The sequence below is a fragment of the Aplysia californica genome, unplaced genomic scaffold, assembly GCF_000002075.1.
Source record: "Aplysia californica isolate F4 #8 unplaced genomic scaffold, AplCal3.0 scaffold01201, whole genome shotgun sequence".
Taxonomy (NCBI): domain Eukaryota; kingdom Metazoa; phylum Mollusca; class Gastropoda; order Aplysiida; family Aplysiidae; genus Aplysia; species Aplysia californica.
The window spans coordinates 104,406-116,291 of NW_004798471.1; the positions used below are offsets into that span (position 1 = coordinate 104,406).

Sequence of the window (11,886 nt, forward strand, 5' to 3'; positions counted from 1 at the left end):
CTTTGGTGATGTTTTGCACAAGTGTGTCGATGAGTCTTCACACAGTCGAGATGTCACGGGGACCTCTCTTCACCTACGATCCTGTGATCTCTGCAGTGTTTCTCACAAATGTAATCATGGCTCTGTACACCGTCACTATTATTTTTACGTCTCCAGGCGAAGGGGAGTTGTTGTTTTTTGGAGCCAACGATTCGCCATTCAACAGAGCCACGTCAGTGAAAACAGGGATCATCACTGGTAGGTGCGGTTGGCTAGACTGGAAGAAGCTATATTATGAGACGCTTGGGTGTTTCTCATAATTTAAATGAGGCCCTTCAATACCTCTTGATAGAAAGATAAATAGACAGATCGATAGATAAAGCTAGGAAAGAGAGAAAAAGAAACAGACACACAGACACACCGATGGCGAACATGGGGCTGTTGGAGATAATAGAAATTGACAGCTCAACTGACCTCTTGATTACCAACACCTTTGTCTAGAAAGAAGCAAAAAAAAAAAAACAAAAAAAAAACAGGCTTCGAGGAGGTGTGACCTTATAAAGTGTGTGGGTGCAGAATCCACACCGGTGCATGGAAGACATCCCCCCCCCGCCCCCTTCCAACACACCCTCACTCTCCGTTGAGTGAGTGCCCTCCACTGGCACCCTCATCCGATTAAAATTTTGCCCAAGGGGCCGTTCACAAATTACGTAGGCTAAGAGTGTGTGTGTGTGTGGGGGGGGGGGGGAGATAAGTGAAAAGGGCCAAATTTTTAGCTGACGTCATGGGGGGGGGGGGGGGGGGGGTGAGAGTCCTTACAAAGCTGGCATCAACCATGATACTCTAGAAAGTTCTGGGAAACCCCAAAAATGTAAAAGGTAACAATACCTTAAATGTTAAAAACTTGTATTATTTCCAAGCATCAAATACAAAATGAATGTAAAATAGATTTTAGAAAAGGGAAAACGAAAAATTCAGAAATTTACTGGCGATGGTGTGCTTGAAAGCATTTCTAATGCAGAGGGCATCAGGGGTATATACTTTCTTGGTATTATCCTTAGACAACCTGCATCTTTTCTGAGTTCGTAGAAACATCAAGAAATATATTCATGCATCCTTTTTAACTTCGGATCCAACTGTTCTTTCCCTTCTGCCTGGAATAGGTTGCATACGTGGAGCTTTCCTATACCTGATTATTTAGCCTACGTCTGGGCCATAATTTGTTTTAGAAATCCAAAAAAGTCCTGAAGGTTGGCTACGGCACCTCAAGGTCGTCTTTTATGTATAAATTTTTTGTTTAATTAAATGAAGCTGCTTTTGTAGTCCTATGGACACGATTAAGATAATTTAGGAGGCAGGCTTTATCCTGCCTGTGACAGCCAGCCTAGGCTGAGAGACACACAACGTCCCAACATAAAGACCGTGATATTCTGTTTTTAAAAATCTCTCAACACAGAAATCAAGCTCATATCTTTTTTTTTTGGCGTGCGACGGCACAGCACCTAGCGGCTACACCACAATCGCCCGTGTTGGTTGTCTGTACATGATCCATGAATTTTGAGTTAAAATTATCATCAAGCTGAGGATAAAAAATGGACACCACCACTTTTTCGTGTGAGATTGATCCTGTAATTGGCAATGTTCTGGTCCAAACAATCAGTTCCTCCAATCGATTTGCTGTATCTAGCATGTTGTGGATGTGAAAAATTGCATCACCATCAAGAAGTAGCTTAGACAGGGACACAGGATCCATCGTTTTCGTATTTCTGTGCTTCATGTCTATTTGAAGTATTATCAATTTTCGAGTCAGTGTCTCTGAAACTGTGATCACTCTTGTCCCCCAAAGTGAGAGAGCCCCATAGAAAGTGTATGAGGTTGAGGATTATAGAGCATTCAATTGTCTCGGCTTTTTCGTCAGTACTATCTTCATCTGTTTCTCCATTTCGGTTGTTTGTTGGCAGGATAGAACATTTTATATGTCTGCTGGAATTAACTAATTGTTGCTCTCAAATTTTCCTACATGTATCACCTCATTTACAGTGTACAATCTTAAGACAGAAATAGGATAAACAATTGGTTAAATATTGTTTAAGGAATTGCAAAAACCACGGCCACTTTGCTTTACTTACCTTCAGTTTTATCATATTCAACTTAGCATTAGACTAATTTCCTTTCTTCTACAACCACAGAAAATATAACACAAGAACAATAGGATACTATTCTCCAGCTAATCAACAAGACGTGGAATAAAAACACCATCCCCAGAACATCGAGAAATGCTATCATCACACTCATTCTTAAGAAAGGAAAACCTGGCGAAGAGAAGAGAAACTAGCAGAAAGGGTAGTCAATCACCACCTATACTAGTGGTTGGAAACAACCAGTGCCTTGGACAGCAACCAAGCAAGATTTCGTGCGGGCCAGGGAATAGACGACCAGGCTGAGCCAGAAATTCCTTGATGACTTCCAGAAAAAAGAAAACATAAAGCAACTGTCTTTGTCGATCTCCAGCAAGCTTACGACAGGGTTTTCAGAAAAGGCTTCCTGTGAAAGATGACGCAGACAGGAATCCACCGCAAACTCTGCAGATGAGTGAAAACTTTTCTTTCAGACAGGACAATCCAGACCAGGATGAACAATGCTGTGATATCCAAAGCTGTACTGGACGAGAGCCTACCCCAGGGTTCCTCTCTGAGTTGCCCACCCGTCCTTGTCTTCAACGACCTGCCTGAGATACGGAAATCAGAGAAGGGCCTATATGCCTAGCCATCTGGCATTCAAGTGAACAAACTGGCATCAGTTTACGGCTTATGAATGAGGACCTAGATAAATTAAACATAATATACTGCTGTAAGTGGAAACAAAGAGCGAAATGTACAAAGAGAATCTACACCATCTTTACAAAGAACCACAAAGTCGCAAAGTAAAACCACACTATCCGACTTGCAAGAATCAAACGCAAAAAAGTTGAAAATCTCACCTACCTTGGGATCACGATGGACAGGCAATTTTCAAGCAAAACCCATATCTGAAACCTGAAGACTAAGGCCAACAAATAACTAAACATTCTTAGACGGCTGGCTAGCACTTCATGGGGAGTGGACAAGGATGCACTCAGACAGTTATATATTGGCTATGTACACTCTGCCATAGAATATAACTTAACCCTACTGACAGCCTGCAGCAAACAAACTCAAAGGTCTCTTGACAAAATTGTGAAAAAAATTGTACGATTTATCTGAGAAACTTTGAGATCCACCCCCAAAGCAGCTTGCAAAATCCATGCGAACCTGGAACCATTGGTCCTGCGGAGAGAGGCAGCAGTTGTGGACAACAGCGAGAGCTACAAGAGACTAGAGAAAAAACCACCCAAACAGAAAGATCATTGAACAGAGGCGTCCAAAGAAACGAATTCATGGACGATCAATGCTCGGCTAGTAGGAAAGCACCATCTTCCATGTAATAGAGAAATGTTGAAACCCTTAAGACCAGAACTCCCAACAAGCACCAATACCAAGAACGTCAACATTAAAACTTCCCTCATAAAGAAGACAGCGAAAGAGGAATGTGACCCAATAGAACTGAAGACAATAGCTCTAGAAATAAGTGACTCCTACCCTAGTTTTTAAATCAATATTATTATTTACACTGATGGTTTTCAGCCTTCAAGGGAACTATTAATGCAGGCTTTAGATTAGAAATAGAACACCCTGACAAGACATGTGAAGAACTAAATGAAGACTGTGGTACTTCATGTACAAATTATGAGGCAGAGGCCATCGCTATTGAAGCAGCAATCCTCCACCTTACCAACATTTTCATTATATCCAGACAAAAACAAAGAAACTGTAATCTTTAAAGACGGAAAATCAGTTCTCTAAGCTTCGGAAAACAGGAATTTCGAAATTCTATCTGCGGCTCTATCAATTAATATCTTCATACAGACCTATGCCGTCGACCTGGCTTTACAGTGGATACCTGACCACAACAACATCACAGGAAATGACATAGCAGTGACTATTAGCAGACACCCTTGCCAAGAAGGGAGTATCGCAAGCATCACTCCAAAACCCAGTATCACAACAGACAGTCAAGAACATCACCAAATGCAATACCAGCAAGCAGTGGCTGAATGGATGGGCAATGGGCAAACTGGAAGAACTGTATTTGCACACATGACTGCTCCCAACTCAAAAGATGCACGATTCCTTGAGTAGAAGAGAACAAGTCACTGTTTTTTCGAATGCAAACACAACACATTTCATGGAATAATTCCTATCTAAATAGTATCGCAAGGATACCCCACCTGACTGCCCGCTGTGTGACTGCCAGAATGAAACAGTATCATACAACCTCTTTACTTCCACTGCACCTAGCAACCTGCACAGTACCCATCTAATTGCCTCCCCAGATTAAGGAAATACTCTATACAATGACGAAACACATCTGATAAAAACCAATAAATTCTTCGCTGTATCGAAAGGCCGAAGGGCTAAAACCCAGACGGCCGCTGGATCGGAAAAGTAAAGCAAAGTAATCTATCTATCTATCTATCTATCTATCTATCTATCTATCTATCTATCTATCTATCTATCTATCTATCTATCTATCTATCTATCTATCGAATTGGCGACAATCTTGTTGCCACTTTTAAAAAATAAAAATCTAGTAGATAAAAATAAAACGGTATTAACAAATATTATGCAAATTACTTGATTAATCACCTTGATAAATACGATTTTACTCAGGCGTACAGAGTATAACAAAATTAATAATTTCTAATACGATGAAACATAAATTCATAAATGAAAGTCAATATCGCGACATACATAATTCAAACATCATTTCTGGCCTCCTCTGTGCAAAACTCTGATTTGTTTAGTTCTTATTGTGTTGGTTTTTTGTGGTTATTGTTGTTTTTGCTATTGTTGTTATTTTTGTTGTTGTTGTTGTTTTAAGAGAAAACGCGATCGTGTGTTGTCCAAGTGGGAGGGAGACTACGCCACTAAAAGCCGTGTCACGACACACGCATTTAACTTTTTCATTTAGCAAAAACGTAAGAGCACCCACTCACATGTTTTAGAATTTGTGAATAAGAAGTCAATGTCTCAACCCTGGCGTATTTTATAATAATACATTGAAAGAGAAACCTGCAAAAATCATGAACATTAGAAACTACGCCTTTGTCTTTGAAGTACTCAATGCTACAATTATTTAGTTTTTAAATTTTAAAGGCTTAAGAGTGTAGGGTTTCTTTCGTAAAGTGACATAATGGTCTGCACCACATGTATATTTCTCATGTCATGATTATGTACTCATCATGAATAAACAAGTGTGTATGTGTGTGCATGTGTGTGTGTGTGTGTGTGTGTGTGTGTGTGTGTGTGTGTGTGTGAGTGAGTGTTTGTGTGTGCATGCGTCCGTGAGCGTGCGTTTGCTTATTATTACATGCAATTTATAATCTTAGTTAGTTAGTTAGTACAGGGTTTTACGGCGCTCGGAACTGCATAAGGTCATATGAGCAGGCGAAACACAAGTTGTTTGCATCGCAACAGTTCACTGCACGGTTGGTTATCTTTTAGACTTCAAAATGCTAAAATATTAAAATTCGGTGTAAATACACTTTTAATGTAAAACAATTCTTGTAAATAACAATAAAAATTTTAAATAGTACGATTTCACTTTATAATTTGCCATAAAGTCCAATGGCCTTCATAAAATTCAAAATTCTGCTGGGACAAACGACGGGGAAAAATGTCTTGCAATTTCTTGTATTTATAATTTATTATTTCCTTCTGATCTCTCCAAAGTCCAGACATTCGGTTAAGATGTTAAATTTAACGGTAAAATCTATGTCGCATCCGACACAGAACGGCTTCTCATCTCCATGTAGGAGGTATTTGTGGGTCAGGGTCGTGTGTCCGATGCGCAATCGAGTAAAAATGACTTCGTCTCTTCTGGAGAGGTCCGAAGGATTTCGCTGTTTCAGTTTGGGTTTCATAACATACAGTTTATTGTTTTTCTGTTTTTTCCAGTGGCTCTCCCACAGACTGGAGGTGTACTTTTTGACTTTATGTCTAAAGTCAGTCTGTGGGAGAGTGTTCGTCGTTGATCCCAGCAGAAGGGATGAAGCTTTCTTCACCAGGTCGTCTACCTGCTCGTTTCCTCGGATGCCCACATGGCTAGGTATCCATGCGAACATGATGTTTTTTCCTGTTTCGGATAGTGTGTGAATTTTCTGTTGTGGACTGATCTCACCTCAACCGCCAAGTACCCGGTTTCCCTCCGCACGGGTCGCACCTCACGGTCAACGAGGCGCCCACTCTGTGGGATGGGTGACCTCTCTTTTTCCTGCACATGAGGTCAGCGATGGGAGAAAAGATAGAAGAAGAAAGAAAGGAGGAAGAAGAAGAGGAAGATACACCAAAGTAGGTGTCGCATCCGTTTCTCAGAGGGTTGGGGTCCGTGTGCAACACCTCGCCTTTGAAGGGGTTGCATCTTCTGCAGACGAAGCAGTGGGTCTATTTATATCCCCCGACCCAGTGGGGGTACATTTATAATCGTGCTCTGTCTTGTTCAATAAATGACATGTGCACCAGGATCAAGTAATTGGTGGCTTGTTGTTGGCTTTTTTTGTTGGCTTTTTTTAAAGTATTTTTTTTGAGAGGGGGAGGGGGTGAGGGGGCGGGGGGTTGTTTTGTATTTTTTACATCGAACCCCTAGTAATTTTCATCCTTACTTATTAGAAAAAAATATCGACCGCATAATTTCTAACTGCATCCAAATTCAGAACCTCAGTTTTTGTCTCGATAAAAACAGAAAAATCGCTTCTTTCATTTTCCATTGACCAGAAATCTAACCAACCCCTTGCCCATTTCCCCCACACAGTATGTTTCTTTTTATTTTTCTCTTTGTGTGTGTATGGCGTGTTTTTAACAATGCACCCACTATATCCCTTAGGAGCATGACACATGTTATTTTGTTCCACCAATAATTACGGAATTTGAAATTACCAAAGTGCTACTTTCTGCTGCAAACTGTAACGTTGTTTGTGATCGTTATACAAGCTGTGTGCTGTCATTTTCTGTGCTTCCAGGTCATTAAAATATAAGTTGCCTGCGGTAGTTAGAGAGAATATCCATCACGTCCCTTTCTTCTTCGATTTTAAAGGTCATCCTTAGTTTAAGGTGGCGGTCTATCATTATTAGTCATGACATGTTGTGAAACGGCACATGATAATACCTGAAATTGATACTTAGCTTTAGATCCTGCCTTATCCTTTAGGGAGAAATGGGAATTCCTCTAATTAATTGGTTCGTTTTCTTTCGTTTTCTCAATTTTCTTAGTCTTTTAAAAACATTTTAAGGGATGGGGAGGGAGAGTATATTTGTTGGTACCTTCGTCTCTAATTCACCTAGAAAGCTGAAAGTTTTCTGGAACATATAAAGACTATCCTTCTTTCTGCTTACGCTGAATCAGTTTTCTATCTCTTTGCTGTTTCTAATAAGTGTTAGTTTCACTAACAGTTTTACGGAAACTGCAACACTATTACGTCATAATAAAACTATATTCGTAGAAGAATAGATGTCTTACTAGAGAGTAACATACAAAAAAGGAAGGAAAGATATGGTCGAGGGATCTTTGATAGAATAGAGTGAACAAACCACACCAGAGCACCCGCCAACCATTCGTTATCTCGCTGTGTTGATCAGGTAAAACACAAAATCTAGATTAAAGAATAATTAGTTTAAACGTGCTGTTTCGTAGATCAACGTGTTCATAGAAGTCCCAACTATCTATGCCAGCTGTGTTATGCTGTTTGACAAGTAGTATGGATTTTGGAAAAAAGCAAAAAAACTAGTGATTGATTTCGGTAAATTTAATATTAAAGGCTAACTCTCTATGTTTACGTCCTGATTTTGCATGGATTTAGATTAAATTAGCACTGACTTGTTTGAGACATTTTTTGACATAGTTGTGCTTAATACAACCGCATTAGAACACGTACGGTACAGCAGGTTATATTGTCGTATAAAACAATTTAGTTTCAAATTATAATATTCGTCGATCATCCGTTCAGACCGATGTTGCATTTTGTCAAACTGGTTCTTTCTATAATAGGCTAGAATCTATATATTATAATATGATTTATTATTTTATCTATGTAGCATGCTATAGATTGTAAGTATGTACTCAAGAAATATCTAGAAGAAATTCAGATTCTGAAAGTTAAAAAGAAGCAAGAAAAGGTACATAACGACAGTATGGCTCGTAAAAGAATCAAAACAATTTCTCATTCTCTCTCATTCTCTTTCTCTCTCCCTCTTTCTCTCTCTCTCTCTCTCTCTCTCTCTCTCTCTCTCTCTCTCTCTCTCTCTCAATCAATCTCTATCTATCTATCTACCCCCCCCCAACTGAAAAACATTGTTATCTGGGCTAAGCACAATTCAACGTAGAAATTAAGATAAGAAATTGAAGTACAGAAAAGTAGGAAGTATTTCTAGCCCAGTATAGGGAGAGTGTTTGTTCGTGGCCTGTACCCTGATTAGGGTCAGAAAAAAAATGATGGCGATACTGACTTTTGATTATAAAACCAAGATAAAGAAAATGTGCCATGAAAATGAAAAGGGGTTTCTCCCTTTTAAAAAAGCCGCTACTTTACCTAATTTTAATTACTCATACATATTTTTTGGGGTCAAAAGACGGCAAACCCAGAGACTGGATGAATCTATAGCAAAGTACATTGTAATTATCTGAGGGCATAATCATAATCATAACGTGAATTTTCACCTATTTTTAGTGCATTCCCCAGCAACTCAGATAAAAGTTTTACATGCTAATGAATATTGACATAAAATGTGGAGAACGACCAAATTTTAGTTTATTTGAAAAGCACACACAAAAAGTTAGTTTTTCACCTTTCTTGTAAAATTTCGTTTCTGGCATAAGCGTTTTTCTGTCATAAGAAGCAGAGATATAGACTATTTCTCCAAGGATTTTTTTTCTGCAGAACCTTTGGTATTAATTTAGATCTATGTCGTATTTTTTGGCACACTTACTTTAAAAAAAAAAGATCTAATACATCTTTTTCGAGGGGAGAGGTTTTATACCAGGCAGAATAGGGTTTCGTTAAAAAATATACCTCTTGCCCCCTCCCTTCCCCCCTCCCACCCAATTTGGAAGTTTTGATTAGTCTGGATTCGTTCATTCATTCATTCTTCCATTCATTCACTCATTGATTCATGCATTCACTCATTCATCTAATTCTATTCATTCATTCATTCATGCATTATTCAATCCATTCAGATAGAAGGAAAAGAAGTAGGACCTACCAGTCGTTCAGTCCTCCAACCACTCACACAAACAGAAACGAAGAAGACAAAGGAAAGAAGTAAGACCTACAAGCATAGCCACCCTCCAACCAGAAACTCAGATATAAACAAAGGAGGGAATTGAAAGGAAAGACGTGGGACCTACCAGCAAAGAAATCCCCCGTACAACAATGAACAACCAGTCTCATCCTGAAATGGACCGGCCACCAACAGGTATTCTATCTGACGAACAATTTGTCATCCTGCAGAGCACAAACGCTTATGTCGGAATCTTTTTCTCTGTCCTAGGTATCGGCTCCAACTTTTTGAACATCAAAACTTTCTTCACCATGGGTGTAGACGACGCTGTGACAGTGTCCTTTCTCGGACTGTCCATCTCCGATATCCTCGTGTCTTTGGTGATGTTTTGCACAAGTGTGTCGATGAGTCTTCACACAGTCGAGATGTCACGGGGACCTCTCTTCACCTACGATCCTGTAATCTCTGCAGTGTTTCTCACAAATGTAATCATGGCTCTGTACACAGTCACTATTCTGATAACACTCTACATAGCCGTAGCTAGGTGTATGTGTGTGGCCAAACCCTTACATTTCAAACATGTTTTCACTAAAACCAGATCAGTTGTGATCATCAGCGTATTCGGCGTGTTTTCTGCAGGAATTGTGGTGCCGATTTTCACGAGTATGGGAATCACGGACATTTCTGGCATGACGCAAAATGGTACACGATACACAATCTGGTTTGATCCCAACGTAGAAGATTCCAAAGACGCCATATTTTTCATCGTGTTGGTTGTGATCCCCTTCGCGACCCAAGTCATCGTTATCGTCTGTATTGTTGTCATGACATGGAAGCTCATCGAGTCTTCTCGGTTCAGACAAAAGTCCGCTAAAAGCAGTAACAGCTCCGGCGGAATCACCACTCAGAAAACTACTGAGGGCCAAGAAAACAACACTAAAAATAACAACAGCAACAACAGCAACGTCAGACTGTCGGGAAAAGAGCTCCAGGCTGTACAGCAGGTCATCCTTATATCCCTTATCTTCGCCATTTTCAACACACCCATGCTAGTCATTGGTATTTGTGGCCTGGTGGAACCAGATTTCGACGCCATCATGGGCAAACATCGCTATGCGCGCCTTTATGCTGCGTGCAGTGGGTCAAGACGAGTGTCTGAGCAAGTCAACAGTGCTCTCAACTTCTTCATCTACTACAAGTACAACACAAAGTTTAGGGTGTCTTGTAAGCTTTTTTAGTTGTACGACTTATATGTCATTTGCAGAACAATTGGTTCGTATAATTAGCTAAGTATTGTATTGTTCCTATACAGTAACATAAAAAAAGAAAGAAAAAAAGAGAGAAAAAAGAGAAGGGAAGATAAAGACCGTACACGTAAATATGTGACAAAAAAGAAAGAGTAAACCACATCAGGAGTGCCCCAAACCCACCAATTTTCAGACTGTGATGATTAAAGAAGTTGTGTCTTTAATGTCATACCAGTTTAAAGACGAACAAATTATTAAGAAACTTTATAAAACTAAATTTCAATGAACTTTTTCTTAATTTTTGCAATCTAATATAAACTTCTTGCTAACCAAAAGTATCGGTGGTCAAGTGGTTAGGCAGTTGGGCTCGCAATCTCCATCATCTCCAACATTCACGTGACAGACATCGGTGTGTGTGGCTTGGAGGAACCAGAGTTGGACGCCATCTTGGGCAGACATTGCTAAAGAAGTAGGACCTACAAGTGGCGCCCTCCAACCCCTTCCCCTCCCCCCGCTTGTCATTTTGTTGTAGTTGCTGTTGTCGTTTAAGATTGGCAAATTTTAGTGTTTTGATTTTTTGGCGCTCATATGACCTTATGCAGTTGCGAGCGCCGTAAAATCTCCACTGAAACAAACAAAACTTAATTTTATTAAACTGAGCACATTATTGGGTTGTTTTAGTTTGATGTGATTTTGTCGGTGTAGATAGATTTTTGTATTCTTTTTATTTTAGGGGGTGAGCTGGTTTGTGTATTGTGCGTTTTATCTTTTGTTTTGATTTCTGACTTCTTGCTAAACAAAGGTGTCGGTGGTCGATGTGTTAGTCCTTTGGGTTCGCAATCTTCTTCACACCACCACCACCCCCCCCTCCAACAGCCCCATGATAGAGTGCCCTCGGTAGAATCAGAGTTGGACTCCATCTTGGGCAGACATCGGTAAAGAAGTAGGCCCTACAAGTGGCGCCCTCCAAACCCGCGCTTGTCATTTTTTTGTTGTTGTTTAAGATTAAAAAGTAATGGTGTTGTTTTGAAACATATTTTAGGCACTCATAAATGACTTTATGCAGTTACAAGCGCCGTAAATCCTCTTCTGAAATAAACAAAACTTAATTTTATTCAACTGAGCACATCATTGGGTTGTTTTAGTACATTGTATAATGCTGTTTTTGTCGTAGAGTCTAGACTTTTTTTTGTTTTTGTTTGTTGGTTTGCTTATTGTGCGTTTTGCTTTTTATTTTGTTTTCTGACTTCTTGCTAAACAGAGGTGTCGGTGGTCGAGTGGTTAGTCTGTTGGGCTCGCAATCTTCTCAT

The 11,886-nt window shown here is 39.8% G+C and overlaps 1 protein-coding gene across 1 annotated transcript; it reads left to right on the top strand.

The window, feature by feature from the left end:
- Window positions 1-9,481: 9,481 nt before the first annotated feature.
- On the top strand, window positions 9,482-10,567 carry LOC101851096. The gene has a single exon (XM_005112169.1). The coding sequence runs from the start codon at window positions 9,482-9,484 to the stop codon at window positions 10,565-10,567; it is 1,086 nt and encodes a 361-aa protein (XP_005112226.1).
- Window positions 10,568-11,886: the final 1,319 nt, after the last annotated feature.

Bases quoted from the DNA above. Each gene is read 5' to 3' on its own strand.
- LOC101851096 (XM_005112169.1), top strand. From the start codon at position 9,482: ATGAACAACCAGTCTCATCCTGAAATGGACCGGCCACCAACAGGTATT.